This window comes from Protopterus annectens, chromosome 11.part0, assembly GCF_019279795.1.
Source record: "Protopterus annectens isolate FY-2018-M chromosome 11.part0, PAN1.0, whole genome shotgun sequence".
NCBI classification, from domain to species: domain Eukaryota; kingdom Metazoa; phylum Chordata; order Ceratodontiformes; family Protopteridae; genus Protopterus; species Protopterus annectens.
The window spans coordinates 1182194787-1182213674 of record NC_056745.1 but is presented as its reverse complement, the minus strand read 5'-3'; the positions used below and the strand labels follow the sequence as shown (position 1 = coordinate 1182213674).

The window sequence follows — 18888 nt, the reverse complement described above, 5'->3', positions numbered from 1 at the left end:
TGTGCATTGCTAACAGAAATCGCTGAGCAGAAATCGCCCACTGCCACAGTCTGAGTGCCTCTCGACATAGGGGGTAAGATCTGGTTCCACCTTGTTTGTTGATGTACCACACTACAGACATGTTGTCTGTTTGAATTGCTATAGTTCCCTTGGGAAGAGAGTCTTGTAGGGCTTGCAACGCTAGAAGCACTGCTCTCATCTCTAGGACGTTTATGTGCAAGTGGCACTCGAATGGTTGCCACATGCCCTGGACTGTCCTGCCCTGGAAATGCCCCCCCCCACCCGATCAGGGAGGCGTCCGTTGTCACTGTACCAACCGGAGGGGAAGGGACGAAAGGTCTCCCTAGGAGGAGCTGAGGAGATGTGATCTACCAAGAGAGATGATTCTTGCACGACTGAGTTATCCGAATAGGATGGGACATTGGGAGACTTTGGTAAGACCATTGTGTGAAGAGCATCCATTGTAAAATTCTCATATGGAAGCGAGCTAATGGTAGGAGAGGGATGGCCGCAGCCATAATCCCTAAGACTTTCAGGATCAGTCTGGCTTTGACTTTGTTGCTCTGCAAGACAAGAAAGACCTGTTTGTGTATGTCTGCTATCCTCTGCTCTGTGAGTCTGGCTGACATCTTGACTGTGTCTAGATTTGCGCCTATGAAGGTAATAACACGACAAGGCGACAAGACAGACTTTTCGTAGTTTATTGATATGCCTAGTGCCTGACATGTGTGAAAGGTGTAGTCTCTGGCGAGAAGTAAAAGATGCTTGGTGGGGGCTGTGAGGAGCCAGTCGTCTAAATAAGGAAACACCTGGAATCCTTGTCGTCTCAGATGAGAGGCTACCACTGCCATGCATTTGGTAAACACTCGGGGGGCTGTAGTGAGACCAAAGGGCAGGGCTCTGAATTGGAAATGACTGGTTCCCAGCCTGAAGCGGAGAAACCTCCTGGAGCGTCGACTCATCTTGATGTGATAGTACGCATCCTGGAGATCTATCGAGCACATCCAGTTGTCCCACCCCAAAAGGGGAAGAATGGACTGCAGCGTGACCATCCGGAAAGTACAGTTTTGTACCTACCATAAATGTAGATGTCCGATAGGCATGCATCTGCAGTCCTTACAAATGGGTTGTCCTGTCGTCAGGCAGCCCTTCGGTCGGCCGGATTCCAAAGTCTGGGTCTGGCCTCGGCTGGTGTCGCACTTCACCCGACATCATAGCTGCAGTTCTTTGGGTATAAAGGCATCAGCTGACACCATTTTCCTCAGAGTTTCTTGCCCCAGATGCCAGGTGCCTTCTAGGAATGCTAAATTTGGATAATGCAAATGGTTCCAAATAGTAGAGAGCAAACAAAAAATAAGCATGTATGTACATATATACAAACAAATACACCATAATAGATTCCCCCAGCTAGCTACAAGATGGGCAAATACCCTAGGAGTACCACAGAGGGGAAGGAGGGTGGGTAATCCTGACTGCAGATGCATGCCTATCGGACATCTACATTTATGGTAGGTACAAAACTGTACTATGTCCTTCAAGGATGCATCTGCAGTCCTTACAAATGGGTAGAATACCATAGCCAAACTGGGGAGGAGGAGAAATAAGATTATGGTGTAGTTAAGATCCCGTGCAAAACAGCAGTGGCAAAACCTGCTCGGGATCTGGAGTATAAAGGTAAATTATAATGCTTGGCAAATGTATGCACGGAGCTCCAAGTAGCAGCCTCTAAAATGTCTTTGGTAGCCACTCCTCGTAGAAAAGCTGTGGTAGTGGCTGTTGCCCTTGTAGAGTGAGGTCTGATGTTTTCTGGAGTTTTCTTCCCATGGTAGGAGTAACAAAATCTAATGCAATTTCCTATCCACTTAGAGATTGTCTGTTTTGAAATTGCTTTTCCTTCCATTCCTGTTCCATATGCTACCAGTAGCTGGTCAGTTTTTCTATTGCCCTTGGTCCTGTCCAGGTAGTAGCGTAGTTGTCTATGTACATCCAAGGTATGCAACAGTCTTTCTCCCCTGTTCTGTGGGTTGGGGAAGAATGTAGGTAGATGGATAGCTTGATTTAAAGATACCCTGGAGACCACCTTTGACATAAAAGTATGATTTGTTCTCATGGACACTCTCTTGATGGAAGATCAGGAAGGGCTGTACTGCCATTAATGCCTGTAGCTCAGATACCCTTCTTACTGAAGTGATTGCAAGCAGGAAAGCAGTTTTCCATGATAAGTATTGTAAGTCTGCTGTTGCTGCTGGTTCGAAAGGAGGGAGTGTCAACTTTTCTAGCACAAAGTTCAAGTCCCATGCTGGCAATGGTGGTTTCCTAGGTGGTTTTACATTTTTAATTCCTCTCAGAAACTGCCTGAGCAGAGGATGTGAGAAGACTGGAGGATCCAAGTTGTATTCTGCTGAAATAGCTGATGCATGAATCTTAATGGAAGAATAGGACAGGCCGTTGTGGAAGAGCTCTGCCAAGTATTCCAGGATGTTGGCTATGTTTACCAGTGACACATTTTCTCCCTTTGCAGTACTCCAAATGTGATATCTTTTCCATTTTGCTGACTAATATTTTCTTGTTGAGGGTCTGCGAGCCTCCAAGATAATGTCTTTAACCCTTTGGGATAAATTTGGGCTATTTGGTCTTATGCAATGTTCCAGGCAGACAGCTGCAATGTTTTCAGGTTTGGATGCAGGGTGTTGTAGTTGTTCTGTGTTAACAGTAAGGGAACTAGAGGTAGAGTCCATATTTGTTCCCGAGCATGCTCCTCAGTAATGGGTACCAATGTTGCCTTGGCCAGTCTGGAGCTATCAGGATGATCCTTGGACGGTCTTCTTTGATTTTCAATAGCACCTTGTGCATCAAAGGAAGTGGTGGGAATGCATATGCTGTCAGTTTTTTCCAACTGAAAGATAGGGAGTTCACTTTCCAAGCAAGTGGGTGGTACGTCCTTGTGCAGAATTTCTTCAGTTGGTGATTGCGTGGGGATGCAAATAAGTCTATTTCTGGTAGTCCCCACTTTCTTGTAATGGTTTTGAAGATGTCCGGATGCAGCATCCATTCGTGGGCATCCGTGGTAGTTCTGCTTAGTATGTCTGCTAGAATGTTTTCTTTTCCTGGCACAAAAATTGCTTGTAACTGAATGTTGAAGCTCAGGGCCACATTCCAGAGGTCCATTGCCATCCGGCATAGAGGGTACGAATGTGTGCCTCCCTGTTTGTTGATGTACCACATAACTGTGGTGTTGTCTGTCCTTATCAACAGTTGACCTTGTCGGAGAAATGGTCTGAATGTCTGAATTGCCAGTTTTACTGCCAGCATTTCCTTTTGATTTATGTGTAGGTGCAGCTGGTCTTGAGTCCATAAGCCTTGTATGCACTTGTCCAGCATGTTCGCCCCCCCAACTGTGGTCTGAGACGTCCGTTGTGATGGTCTGGCTTGGTTGAGTGCTGTGGAAGGGCAGTCCTTTGTTTGATTGACAGGCCTGAGCCCCACCATTGGAATTCTTGTTTCAGGCATGGAATTATTGGAATTTGGGTTTCTAGGCTGTGCTTGTGCTGAGACCATAAATTCCTTCGGTACCACTGTAACTTTCTCATATGCAGTCTGGCATGTGGAACCAATATTATGCAGGATGCCATGAAACCCAAGGCTTGCAGGACTTTTCTTGCTGTTAGCTGGTTCTGCTTTGTTAATGCCAAGAAGTAGAGAGGGAGTTGCTCCTGTTTTTCTACTGTTAGGAATGCCATTTGTTTTGATGTGCCCAGCTCTGCACCCAAAAAGGTTATCCTTTGGGATGGTATCAGCCTTGACTTTTTTATATTGACTGTGTATCCCAGGGCTTGCAGTAGATAAATGACCCTTTTCAAGTCTTCTGTTAGCTTGTTTTTGTTGTCCGCTTGTAACAGGCAGTCGTCCAGGTAAGGGTAGATTTGGATTCCCTGAAGCCTGCAATGAGCAATTACTAATGCCAGGCATTTTGTGAACACTCTGGGCGCAGTAGATAAGCCAAAGGGCAATGCTGAGAATTGATAATGCTCTGATCCTGCAAGAAATCTGAGGTATCTTCTGCAATTTGGTCATATGGGGACGTGCAGGTATGCCTCCTTGAGATCTAGAGTTACCAGCCAAGACTCCTTGCCCAACATGGGAAGAAGCTGCTGTAGGGTCAGCATTTTGAATTTTGGAACAATGAGGAATGTGTTTAAAGCGGACAGGTCGAGAATAGGTCTCCATTTGTTTTCTTTTCTTGGTACCAGGAAGAGCCTGGAGTAAAATCCCTGTCCTTGCTCCATAGATGGTACCTTTCTACAGCTCTCATCCTTAGTAAGTGAGTTATTTGTTTTAGAGCTTCTGCCTTTTGATTTGGAGGTAGGTTTGGCATTCCTCTCTTCCTTGGTAGAGTATGGAAGTGAAACCTGTAACCTTGGTCTATTGTCTGCAAAATCCACTTGTCTCCTGTGATGTAATGCCAGTTTACTGAAAATAAGGCTAGCTTCCCGCCTAAGGGTGCTTCTAGTTGTTCCCTGGTAGGCGGTGCCAGAGCCAAGTCACTGTGATTGTCCTGTAGTAGTGGTGGTGGCTGTATCTGTGGCTGTACCTCGCTGGTTGTTAGCCTGCCACTGGCGTCCCTGTAGGCACCTCTGGATTGACCTCTGCCTCTTGAGCCTATTCCTGCCTCTCTGAGCTCTGGAGGTGTCTGGAAAGGACCAATTCTTGGAGGGCCAATTCCTGCTAAACCTTGGAGGTTGGACCTGTAAGAAATCTTTCACTGTTTGGACAGATTTTGCCTTCTCTTCCATCTTCTTCAGCACCTGTTGTGCAGGAGAGCCAAACAAATTGATCTTGTCCATGGGAGCATCTAGTAGCTTTGATTTGACATGGTCTGGTAAGGCCTGCTCTTTTAACCATGCATGTCTTTTGATCACTGTGCCAGTCATGGCTGATCTAAAGGAAGCCTCCAGTGCATCATAGCCGCATTTTAAGGAATGATTACTGACCTGCTGAATGCTATGTACCATTTCCTGAACAGATTTTTTGTCTAATGGTTCATCCGAGGACAGCTTTTTAGTTAACTGGTCTAACATAAATTCTTGATACTGGATCATGTGGAATTGACAGTTCAAGGCCCTAGCTGAAAGAGTAGCAGAAGTGTAAACTTTTTTACTCCATCTCTCTAAGGGCCTGGATTCCCTTTCAGAGGGGAGGGGGTTTTTGGCAGAGGTAGCTGCTACAGCCTTAGGTCCCTGGGAGATAGTTTCGGGATCTGCAAAAGGAGCCTTATACAAATGATAATGTGTGTCCGGGACCCTGTAGTACCTATCGGGCTTTGCAGGGGCCGGAGGTAGTGAATCAGGAGCAGTACAAGCATCATTAAATGCATCATCCACAACAGAGAGAACTGGAGGGATGGCTAAAGGCCTATGATGTGGTAAATGCAGAAAGGTTCTAAGCCTTTTTCTAGAGTCTGAAAAATCCTGGCCCTGCCACTGAAATTGTTCCCTCATAGCATGCAAGGTTTCCCCAAAGGAAAATTCCTCAGGCGGAGAGGCAGAAGGAATGGACTCTTCAGCATCAGAGTCTTCATAAGGGGAGAAAGGGCCCTCTGGAGGGTTTGTATTATCTGAATCATCAGAGGAGTCATCTGTAGAAACTGGCTCAGGGGGCTCTGCTCTAGGCCTCTTCTCTGGAGGTGGGTGAGAGGCCCTGTCTGGGTGAGGTTGGGATCCCCGGATCAAAGAAATGAGATCCTCTGCTAGACTAAGCATTTGTGAACTAGAGCTAGGCCTGTGAGAGGGGGTCTTAGCAGGCACAGATTTAGTAGATTTAGCTGCTTTAGCCCTGGCAAAGGCCTTAATCGACATGGTTGCAGGTGGCCTAGCAGCTCCACGTGCAGGCGTTGAAATATCCAAGGGGATAGTATCAGATAATTCCTGGGAACCTGCAAGAGCAGGTGGGATTTCAGAAGCCGATTCCACCAGGTTGGATGAGGCCTCGGTAGGAGGTAAGTTTTCGGCTGAAGGAAGAACCGCGAGCTCGGTTTCAGCCGAAACCGAGACACTTGTGGTTGGCTTAACTGCAGTTTCGGCCGAAACCGCGGACCGCGAGTGTCGATCCTTTTCCTTGCGCTTTTTAGATATTTGCGTAGTCGGAGGATCCGACGGCATAATGTAAGCAAAATCGGTGCCGAAAAACTCCTCAGCAAATTCCGACCGACGTCTAAGCGTCCGTCGGTTAAAAGAAGCACAGGCTAGACAAGCTGCTACGTCGTGGTCTGGGCCTAAACAAGGTAAGCAGTAAGAGTGGAAATCTTTATGAGGTATTTGTTTCCCACAAGTTAAACAGTTATTCACTTTTTCTGACATCGGCTGAGGCAAGAAAGAGTCCCCAACGGGGTACTTAGCTTTTTAGAAGTCTTCGGTAGTAGTAGAAGTATTCGGTAGTAGTAATCTCTGGTTCTGACCGACCGGCACTTGCGAACAGCTTCTGCTTCGCCACGGCAAGAAAGACTGAGGAAAATGGCGTCGGCTGATGCCTTTATACCCGAAGAACTGCAGCTATGACGTCGGGTGAAGTGCGACACCAGCCGAGGCCAGACCCAGACTTTGGAATCCGACCGACCGAAGGGCTGCCCGACGACAGGACAACCCATTTGTAAGGACTGCAGATGCATCCTTGAAGGACATCTTTGTTTTCTTGACAAACTTGTTCAAGTTGCTGAGATCCAAAATGGGTCTCCAGTCCCCTGTTTTCTTTGGAACCAAAAAGAATTTGGAGTAGATTCCGGATCCTACTTGGGGTCTGCTGGAACTGGTTGAATGGCTCTTTCTGCAAGCAGCTTTGAAATTTCTACTGCTGCTTGCTCCCTTTGACTGAGTGGAAAGTCTGGAAGGGATTTTTTGGACTGCTTCGGAATGAAAAGGAAAGGGATTCTGTAGCCTTCGGAAATGATAGACTGTACCCACTTGTCTTGAGTTAGGGATAGCCAGGCTTTTGGGTACAGTGACAACCTTCCCCCGACTGCCTCCGAAGGTGGACAGTCGGGCAACACCTCAGGGATGATGAAAGGGCTTGTCGGAAAAGGATTCTTGACTGCCCTGATTCTGCGGGCCCCCTCTGCCTCTGGGATGGCGTCTACCATTGTTGTTCCCCCCTCTGCCTCTAGAGGGGAAATGACTTTGTGACTCAGGCAAGTCTCCTTGAGATTGTTTGCGGAACCACATCTTTCCCCCCTTCTGACCTTTGGGGTAAGGTCTAGAAGGAGTAGAAAAACGGACTCCGACGGCAGAAAGAGTCTTGCCATCAGTCTCGCACCTAGTCAGGGTTTCCGTCACTTGAGGACCAAAAAGGGATGATCCATCAAAGGGGGAATTAGTGAAGGATGCCTTAAAAGGGTCCGCAAAGTTACAAAGCCGCATCCAGGCGTGCCTACGCAAGGCTACACCTGTACCTGCCGCTCTACTTGCTCCATCCGCCGCATATGACAGGAGGCGCATGGAAGAGTTGGTTATAGAATTAAGGGTAGCCAGCTGAGAGTTCATCCTATCCTGAAAACCCGCAGCTGTTGGGTCCTTCAACATTTCACTCGCTTCTTTGAGTAAATCCCTCTGAAGGCAGTAAAATGACACAGGTAATTCAGCGATCTCATAGTAAAGGTCGCTGACGAGAACATCCGCTTCCTGTACCTGTCCATCGACCTAGACTCCTTGTTAGGAGGATGAACAGGCACCGAAGGATCAGCTAACTCCTTCTTGGTAGCCGCAGCCACCACCATAGCATCAACAGAGATGCCTTTGGTCAGAAATTCTTTATCCTTGGGGGCCGTGATGAACTTTGATGGTCTCCTGGGGTGGGTTCCACTGAGTCAGGAGCCCAAGCCTTCTTTGCCACCACTTGCATAAGGGGTCAAAGGAGGGACACCCAGGAGGTGGAAGGGCGAGCCAACGCCTCAAGATACACTGATTCATCCTCTGAAGGGTTGAGGGATGGCCAATTCCCCCTCTGTTTTAAGATTTCAAGGATGTCTGCAAAGGAGACATCTTCAGAGGGGAAACGAGGGGAACCTTCAGAATCCTCTAAATCAGTGTCAGAGGTGACAGACTCAGGGGAGTCAATGTGCTTCCTCTTGCACTGCCTCTTCCTAGGGGGCTCTCCTACAGAGTCAGGAGAGGCCTCGGAAGAGGAACTTGAGGAGCTGGCTCTCTACGGTCGGGGATGAGAGAGTGAGTAGAAATCACCGGAGGCACCATAGGGGGAGGGGCAGAAAGAACCGACTGTGGAGCTGAACCTGGTTCTAACACGCTCCTCATGACCTCGAAGGCACCCTGTCAGGCAGAGCCAGAGGTCTCCGTTCCGAAAAACTGGAAACCTCCCCCGGCACCGACAGTGATGGCTCCGAGGCCGATGTCGGAGCCGAACTCACCAACGCCGAAGCACCGAGAGGGAGAGCGGGGTCGGACAAGGGTCCGATGCCACTCGCCCCCTCGGAGCCGACGAGGGAAGTACGGCACCGAGATTCTTCCATGTGGAAAAAAGGGGGTGGAAAGTTAATGGGAATGAGATAAACTATTTCAAAAATTAACTATTTATAAAAAAACTAACTTTAACAGGTGGAAAAAATGCTAAGAAACTAGTTCTTTACCAAAAACTAACCTGAGCCGGTAGGAACACACCTTGATCACTGTAGCGGCAAACGAGATCTGAGGAGTTACCACATAGCATTGTGGGATATAGGGGAGCCTCGAGCCGATGGAACTAGCTCTCGAGCTTTTTAGAGTGGCCGAGTCGGAGCCGAGGATCGGCTCCGAACCCATCCAGCAAGAATGAAGGCGAGATTGACAACTTAACATTGAAGATTACAGTGTGGTGTTTGATTTTTTTTTTTAATTTCACTGTTTGCTTAGTTTTTTCTATAACCCACACACAAAATGATGTCATGATAGGTACTGGGTTTTAATTTACATATGACCGCAGAACATTATGGATGTACAGAAACAACTTATTTAGAGGAGGAGATTGTGACACTCCGACCGCATGTGCAAAATGGGAAAAGGGGTTGAGGATGGATGGATGGATGAATAATTATTTACACTGTGACTTGACTACTACACAACTATGTATTAATTTTCAATTTGTGGTGCTCCACCTGCAAGAACTAGTTGATAACTTTTCTTTCTAGGAAGTAAAAAGCTACCACTGATGTATTTTGTCTGAAAATGCAGTACCCTAAACATTTTCCCCTTTTAGATTCATGACTACCACCACAATTAAGGCAGATGGCACTGAAACTGGGTTGGGGCACATGCCATATTAATTTAGGAAGTAAGGCATTGTGGGTTTGGTATTTTATGTCATGGCAGGGATTTTCACCTCTGAAAAGAAAATCTAGGGGACCGTCCTTAACAAAATAAAATGGAAAAACATTTTCTGTAACAATAATTGTACAATTTCATAGTATATATGCTAAGGATGTTCAGCCAACCCCAAAGGTTTGTTAATTGCATTTACTTAAGGACATGGCCAATACATTTAATACTAGTAATGTAACAAAAGTGCATGGCTTTTTATCTTGAAAAAACTAGACACAGCTCTGTAAGATTTGTAAATCCTACAGAAAAGTATTAAGATCATACCTCTCAACCTCACAGCACAAGAACTCTGGACAAAGCCAAAAATAATGGGAGGACAATGGCTCAAAAATATGGACAGATTTTAAATATTGCAGTTATAAACTTAGAAAGTTGTTAGAATAAAAGTATTTGTGTTTTTATACATTTTCTAAAGGATATAAAGTCTGAAACTCAAAGGATTATCATTATTTAATGACTTAAGTCCTCAATAATTTGTCAGAAGTACGGACTAAAAATATGAGACAAAAATCTGGACATTCGGCGAAATTCTGGACAGTTGATAGGTATGATTAAGATATTTGTGCTTTACTGTATGATTATGCAGACACAGCAATACAATACTTCTAAAGTCTGCAGGAAAGCATTAGGAAAGCTATACTACTGCCTAGTCATACAGCTGCTATTGTAACAACTTGTTTCTATTAGTCTGTAAGGACTCCTGGAACTGAAACAGCATAAGGTGAATTGGGAAAAGTTTGTGAAGTAAACTGCTTCCTACAGTAAAAGAATGAAAACACAAGGTGAATGTTTACAATGTTGTAATAGCAACAGCTTAGCTCCTACATACTCAAATGTAATGTGTTACACATACTGTATTCTCACTGTAAAAAATGTATTACTTAGAGGTACACCTATCTATTTATATCACTGTCCGTAATCAGCAGCACACCACTACCCTACTTTTGCTAATATAGTCAAAAATAACCCTGGCTAAGCCTACAAAGCATCCACCTAAAGACCTCAACCATCTAAGGGTCTGCTAGTAGCCACACCACCTGTACCTACAACACATATATCCACAAGGCCTCAACAATACTGAAAATCAGAGTCCAAAAGGTCACAGAAGTCTGCTTCAAATCATACTGCTCTTGTTACAAGTCACTCCACTGTCAGAAACTCTGACAATGTGCCCAACAGACTGGATAAGGAGATTGTTACAGTCAGCTGTCTCTGTGGGTCTAGGATCAGAGACATTACAGAGTCATTCACAAGCATTCACTGTTTTAAATATAGGTATGACCTTGTTGTCATCCATGTGGGATTATGTCTACATGGCTGGTAAACTACTAGTGCTGAGCAGCATTCTTCTATCACCAAAATGACACAAGTTCAAAGAAAAAAATACTAGATACTAGTAACTGGTATCATTTTAGGGGAGCCAGTACATGGTTGTCTGAGACCAAATGGTAAACAGATCCTCCTGCTTCTCTAAGGATGGCTGCAACCTCTCATCACATGGCTTTTGTGCACTAGCTGGAATATTTGTTTCCCCCACAGTGCTTGTTTTGAGGCAATGTTTAACTCATGTACATACCCACCTAGCAAATTCCAATTTGAACAACATCAGAGTTGTTGTGTTCAGTTCTAGAAGCTTAAACAACAAAATGTCTGAGTTTCAGGTTGTCTCACCCTTGAAGACATCTGTATTTACACAGCTGCTAAGACTTGGTTTCAGTACAAGGGCACCACTCACTTTTTATCATGGTACTGCACCTACCATGCGTTTAGGACCACTGGAACTGCTGGTGCATATCCATATTTTTCAGGAACCTTGCAAGGCACTAATACAAAATGTACTGAGGGCACAGAGTATCTGAAGAAAACTGTATGAATAAAACCACATACTAGATCACTGACAAATACAAGGCCTTCTCTATCAGCTTCAGAATATTCTAAGTCAGTTTGAAAAGCCACCCATTAAGCCAAATACTGTTGTTATGGGGACTTTAATTAACCCTCAATCAAATGGCTAACCTACGTAAATACCAATGAAAATATCCTCTAATCTGGTCTCATACAGGCCCTTGGGAGGGGACATTTTCTAAATGTTTCATACTACAAAGACTGATTCTTAGCTTTCTCCACCTTTACAGAGCAGTCCAATGAACACCCAGTCCAAAGACATGAATCTCCATTCTAAGATCAGCAACTGCTGGCATAATAGGTTTTTTTAATCAGGGACTTCCCCACCCTTGGGAAAAACTTCACCTGCATATCAAGCAAAGTGATCCCTAACTACCTTCAAAGTCAACGTTTATGATAGGATGAGCAACTCCAAATTTATGCCTTTATCCAAAGAGAACTAGTTTACTATTGTCACTGAGGCTAAAGTGGTTAAGTTTTTCCATTTTCCACTATTACCCTTATTAAACAGAACAGTTCCAGAAAACTTCAGGTCTACATTATATAATCGAAGTTTCAAAATTTCAAGTGTCACAAGAGTGAAGTTCGTAACATCGACTTTATAATAAAATAAAACTTACCTGACTGCTCTGTGCAGGGAAGCAAGCCCCCCCTACTTAAATATACCAACTACAAGAACACACTTCAGTGCAGAAAGGGAAAATTTCTCATTCTGTGTGTGAAAAGCCATTGACTTTCACCTCCGACCTTTCCAATGTTCAATCATATGATGGCGACCATCTATGATTCGAACATCGGAACAGTCGCTCATCTAATATAGACCTAAAAATTTAATCTGAGATTCTGCACTTTAGAAATGTGATATAAGCTGCAGCAGGGTATGGTATAATTGGTGAACCTGTCATATTTGTCTGATGAATACATACTATACTGAAGCCCTGATTACAGCTATGCCATAAGCTACATGACCATAGTAGCTGTAACTGAGTAAATGTCCCACGAAAACTGACCCCGAGGTCTGGAAACTCCAGCTGTATGACTGCATTCCTCTCTATCCAGGTTTTGGACCAGTGTGTTCTGATGTGTGGGTTTTGCTTGCTGCCCGTTTAACTCTCCAGCAGTGTCACTGCATTACATTAGACAGCCTTGTTCAAGACTTCATAAATTATAGCAATTTTAATATGAAGATATTACTCACACACAAAATTTTAATCATAACCTGGTTGGTACAATTAAAATGCAGCAGTGGCCACAGATTTCTGCTGGGTAACACTTCCATGCAGGCCAATGTCACAGCTATGACACTGGAAACATAAGGCCAACAGTGCAGGTGTAACTCGCATCATTATCTGCAGATACATTACACCAACACACCAACACAGTATATTATACTATCAGCCACAGCTATAGGATGGGTACAGCAAGAAAAAGAAGCACGATTGACAGATAAGAGACATATGTACGTTGTTAGCTAAGGTGCCCTCACCACAGTCACATATATAAGGTATAGTACAGGGGAGTAGCATTTTAGGTGCAAGTGCCCATTTTATTTTGTATGCAGGGATTTACAAACTTCCATTAGAGGTTAGTATAGGACTTCTTTTCAGGGTAAGAAGTGTAGCAAATGTTCAAAGTAAAAAGTAGATATTATCAATGAAGAAGGAAGTTTATATCACTGGATGTGTGTGTGCACCCCACACCCTGAGTTTAGATTATGTAACAATGCATACTACATATAAAGATATAGCTGGGGAAGTTTCCTTAAATACCAAATAAGTGCATTCTGCAACTGAGGGTCATGGCATATATTTATAAGAAATTTGTTAAAACATTTGTATGGTTTCAGGAGATATAGTCTTACACTGCTAGGTAGCTCAGGAGTGCTACATAGACATCTGAGTAGTCAGTTGTCTGCCACATGGTTCACAGAAAACATTTTTTCCCATAGGTCATTTTTACCCCAATATTCGATGACCACTCAGCCATTCCCAAGCAGACTCAGTCCATTTATTCCTTGGAATGAATAACTATACCCCAATAATGTATGGGGTCACAGCCACAGGACGAGCCATTATATATGCACCTATGAGGACTGCTTTTGCCTTTTCCTGCAACCTGGCAAATGAATGCATCTACAGTCCAAATCTCACCCCGTGGAAGGAGAAGAAGCTACACACATCACTGTAGGGACCCACTACATCTTTCCCCTTGATTGACTTTCCCCTTGACTGCACACCCGAGAACACTTGCAGTTGAAGGCTACTACCAAACAGTGACATGGTGAGACAGAAGCCCATCTCAGAGTTCTCTTTGCATCATGGCTGCGCCTTCAAGGGACAGTGGCTTGCGTCTCGGCTCTGACCCCCCCCCCAACATGGACACATCATCACTAAGTCCCAGATCTGCAAATCAAATTCACATCGCCTAGGCTATAGTCAGATCCTTACCCCTCTATGTCAATGGTGCTGGGTATGGCAAATATGCATATTTGATATTTTTCAGACTGGCAAGTCACATACCAGAAATTGCTCTCAGGTTGTCCCTGAAAAGGGTCTGTATGTCCAGTGGATCTATATGATTAACACAAGTGTATCATTATTATTATTAATATATCTCTTAATCATATTCGTATGCTGGATGGCACAGCTGTGCAGTGGTTTGCGTTGTCACCTCATAGCAAGAGGTCCTCCGGTTCAATTCTCAGCTGGGGTGTCTTCTGTGCAGAGTCTGCATGTCCTCCCTGCGTTTGTGTGTGTTTTCTCCAAGTGCTCTGGTTTCCTCCCATGTTACAAAGACATGAGTCTGGAGCATTTCTCCCCAGGCCTTTACTGAAAATTGGCTCATTCCAAGTCAGATTTCCCGGTAAACAAATAAACAAAAATTATTTTTTTATGAAATCAGAACTAAAAAACACTTAAAATGATAGGTACTAAGTTTTTTTTTAATTACAACAAAATATCCATATCACCTTGTTTTGACAATGGACATATTTGACATTATGCTGTCTATTTGCCTTGCACTGAAAACTGTACAAGAATATCATTAAGTAATGGAATGATAATGACATTTATATGTAGGGTCAAATTTAAGCAAAAACAACCCTCTGAAATTTGACAAAGCTGCACTTTGGTAAAATAATGTGTTTAAAATAAAAAAAAAAATTGCAAAAGCGTTGGACATAATCCTTCACTCAGGCATTGTAGAAAAACTCAATAAACTGTGAATAAACCCCCCTGCATCACCTGCTGCATTGTCAACTGGCTCACACATGATGCAAGAGATCAAAATAAGGGATGCTACCCCCACAAAGAGACCTGTCACAAGAGTCCCACAGGGTTTATTGCCGGAACCCCTCCTGTTTGGCATCTACTTCTCTGAATTTAAAGCCAATACCAAAGGGCTCTGGGTTGACTAAATTGGCAGATAACTGCAAACTAGAAGCAGTCACCGAATCCACAAATGACTTTGCCATCCTGCAGGAAGGTTTGTCCTAAACAAATAACTGGTGCCAAAATCATGGATTGAAACTAAACACCAAACATGCTTACTGCATCCTTTTGGGAATCATGTGCATCTGAGAGCTTCCACACTGACAATATGCCCCTAAGAGTTGACCCAGTTGCTTAGGATTTGGCAATTTATGTGGACAGTGACCTAATTTTCAACCAACATGTGTTCGCTGTCATAAGACAGTTCTTCTGTACTGCACAGGAACTGTGTCTAGATCTACAGATGTCACTGTCCTCCTTTACCCCGCCCTCTTTAGATTAATAGTTGAGTATAATGCTGCCTTTGGCATGCATCTGTCCAGACACATATGATGAAAGGAGCATCCACAACTAAAAGGACAGAAGACCTAAACAAAACGTCCTTCATGGGCTGACTCAAAGTCTTGTCACTGTACTCTGCATCCTACAGACTAAGAGGTGACGTGTGTCTGGTATACACTGCATCCTCTGACCCCAACATTGATGGACTTATTGCACATCTGCAAGGCAAACGGCATCAACAATTCTCAGCCTAGGGATCTAAACCTCTTCTGTTCATAGGTTCATAGGTGTGTACTAGGCTAATGGCCCTGGAGCCTTTACAAGCCTAGTACATAGGATTACCCTGACATTGTGCCACCCGACCTCAGTTCCCAGTGCCTCTGTCGAGTAGAGCCACTGGAGCGATCCCCGGGGTGAATTTTTATTTCCCATCCACTCATCAAGGTTTCTCTTGAACAGGGCCAGCGAGGTGCTCTGTTTGACATGTATGGAAAGTCTACTCCATAGCAAGGGCAGTCTCTGGGTTATGAACCTGAACCTCCAGCACGTTCTTTTGATTGTGGTAATGAGGTTGAGGTCACTGGAGCATGTGCTGCAGAGGGATTGGGATTTCTTTAGATGTAGCATTTCTAACACAGCTGGATCAGACATGGCTTTGTATGTTAAACAGAGATCGCCTCCAACTAGGCGATATGAGACAGAGAATGGTAGGACTTTTTTTGAGTCTGTCCGTATAGGACAAGTGTTTAACGCCTAGGATCCTCTATGTGAGGTACTTTTGCGGCCTCTCCAGTTGTTGCAGGTGTCTAAGTGAGGTACATGCCAAATGGGGCATTGTACTCGATGACTGGCCTAATGAGGGAAGAGTAGAAGGAGACCATGACCTCTTTCTTCCTGGATGCAAAACCCTTAGTAATGAGATGTGCCACATAGAAGGACTTTCTGACCACAGTGGCAATGTGGTGGTCAAAAGAGAGGCTGCTGTCAACCTTGTTCCCAGATCTCTTATAACACCTTCTATGTTCAGTGGACTGCCATCAATGTGGTAGTTCATGGGAACCGGGTTTTTATAAAGGCGATGATGACATTTTTTGGCACTGAGTTTAAGGCTACGGTTATGACACCAGTTGTTGGTCTCAGTGAGGCCTTTCTGTACGATGTCAACATCACTTGGGGAGTTAATAGCAGCTCCCAACTTGCAATTGTCTGCGTACTTTGTCAACCAGAGGCCCTTTGTGTTGGCCTGGACTTCAGAGAATTAGATATCAAACAATAGAGGACCCAGGACTGAACCCTGTGGGACTCCACTTGTGACTGTTTGGCAGTATAACTTGGAGTCTGCTACTTTCACACTGTGGGTTCTATCTGTGAGCCAGTTTGCAACCCACCTAGTGATATAGGGATTGATGCCTAGCTTAGTGAGTTTTTCTATGATCCCTGAATGGGGAATGGTATCAAACGCCTTGGCCAGATCAAGGTAGGCTGTATGAACCACCTTGCCTTCATCCACAGATCTGGTGACTGACTCGAAGTCGACCAAGTTGAGCAGGCATGATCTACCCTTCACAAAACCAAACTGTGTGGGATCCAGAGTTTGGAGATTCCCTATATCGTTGTTTATTAGGTCCATGATGATGTGTTCCATAGCTTTGCATATCAGACTCGTCAGACTAATGGGACGATAGTTCCCAGGGTCTGTAGTCGATCCTCCTTTGTGGAGAGGGATGACTGCAGCAGTGCAGCATTTGGTAAGGACAAAGCCTGAGGTGAGGCTGTGACTGAACAGGGCACACAGGTGAGGTGCCAGTTCACTCTGTAATTCATGTAGAACACAGCCAGGGATACTGTCAGGTCTCATGGAAGCTGTACTCTTGGTCTTGAACAGTGTTTTAACCTGTGCAGCAGTCAATACTGGATATCTGGCAATCTACAGGTATTGTGATAGGTCCTTTGGGGGGGGGTAAAGTTGGCACTGAATCTGTCGGTGAGTATATTGCCAATATCTGTTGGTTCGGTATAGGAGGTACCATTGTGCAATTGCTCAGAGCAAATCTGGGTATTGCCATGGAGATTCTTTACATAGCTATAGAAGGCCTTGTGGTTGTCTTTACTATCTGCTGCAATTCTGTTTTCATAGCTAGCTTTAGATGATTTGATGAGGGATATCAACTTTTTGTTGAGGCTGATAAGTGAGTTTTTCCAGTCTTGGGACTTCACCTTATTCCACATCAGTTTCCTACTTCTGTTGTAGAGTTTGTTTATGGCAGGGAACCACCAGATTGGCTTGTAATATCAACATAATGATTAAGAGAGATGCATCTTGCACAGGATACAACTGCTCTGTAACAGAATCCCCATCCATGTAAAACAAAGCTCATCCCTGTCCAGATTCAACAGCAATTTGGATCTCTGGATGGATGGATATTAGAAAATTTACTCCAGGACTGCACCCTGTATCACAAATGGACAGAGGCAACTCCTACATGCATTATCCCATGCATGGGTCCCCTCAAATTATCTATGGTATGATCCCAGTTATCACTAGAGATAATATATAGTTATCAATTATGGGATGGGTAAGGGCAATTTAACACCAAAAGGGATAGATTAATTCAAGCATCAGATGGCTAGGCTTAAAATGTCCCACAAGGGCAGCTAGCACAGTATTTACCTACAAACTTATCTGCAGATTAACAGGAATAAAAGCTATCAAACACTGTGTTACTGTGAATTTATACCTAAAAAGAATATGCATTTCTGTACTAAACTGATACCTTTATTCTTTTTGTGTTTCATCATACAAATTATTTTACTGAAGATCCATTTGATCCTTTCTTTTAGAGGCTACAATCACAATCTGATGGAATTTATTAGTAAAGTCTCCTGGATATTTTTCCAAAAATCTCTCAAATCAGTTTGAAGCTACAAGGATTAATACAATGGGAGTAAAACAGTCAATAACAGTGAGCACTTCGAGTCCTCTTCAAAATGGCTGGTGGTAAAAGGATAAACAGTTTAAAGCAGGAAATGACAGCATATATAATTATTGGACTCTAGACCACTGACTAGACTAAAAGTTGTGAAAAATGAACCCAAATATAGCATAATACCTATATATATGCATATGCTGAGTGTGCATTTGCATGAGTCACTTTAAAAAACTGACAATATGTTCATTAGTGATAGCATATATATATATTATATACAAAAATAATTTCAGTCTCTACAAATGCCTCAGAAATGTGCTCGTTACAGGAGAGCTATACTATAAAAATTGTGTTGAGGTACAGAACACTTTACCTTCAAAACAGTATCCAGGGGATCTCCTGAATCTGGTCTAATGATGAGAGGAGCATTGGGAGTTCTTGCTACGACCAAATGTTTCAAGTCTTCACCCCAAAAATTTTCACATGCATTGTAAATATCATAGCTGTCACTAACTACAGATACTGGTACAGATGGAAACTGAATCACAATGTGTTCAAAAGCATCCTTTTCATGATCTTTCCCCCATGCCGTTATGGTACTGAAAAATATAAAATGTATAATAATTACTTTGTTGCAATTTCTAATACACATAGCTCTCGACATTCCAAAATGACTCAGTCTTCAACAGGCATTGTTTAAACAAAAACTGTCCACAGTATTTCATATGAAAGTTCATTACGAGTGATATAATGCTTTTTACAATGCTAACGGTCACACTTCCAAACTTTTACTCCCTTAACTTTTTCATACAAGGTGTCCATAAACCAGGATTACACAAAACACCTACCTCAAATTCATATCTAAAAGATAACTTTCAGACCCATCAACTGCTCACTGCTAAAATGTAAGAAAAGGCATTTAATGCA

General features: G+C 43.7%; 1 protein-coding gene across 1 annotated transcript in view; it reads right to left on the bottom strand.

The window, feature by feature from the left end:
* NAMPT (nicotinamide phosphoribosyltransferase) overlaps positions 1 to 18888 on the bottom strand; it is a gene marked incomplete in the record, with an annotated part of 586193 nt that overhangs the window by 226608 nt on the left and 340697 nt on the right. The window contains 1 exon segment of the mRNA XM_044088535.1: positions 18335 to 18560. Coding sequence (XP_043944470.1) covers positions 18335 to 18560 — 226 coding nt within the window.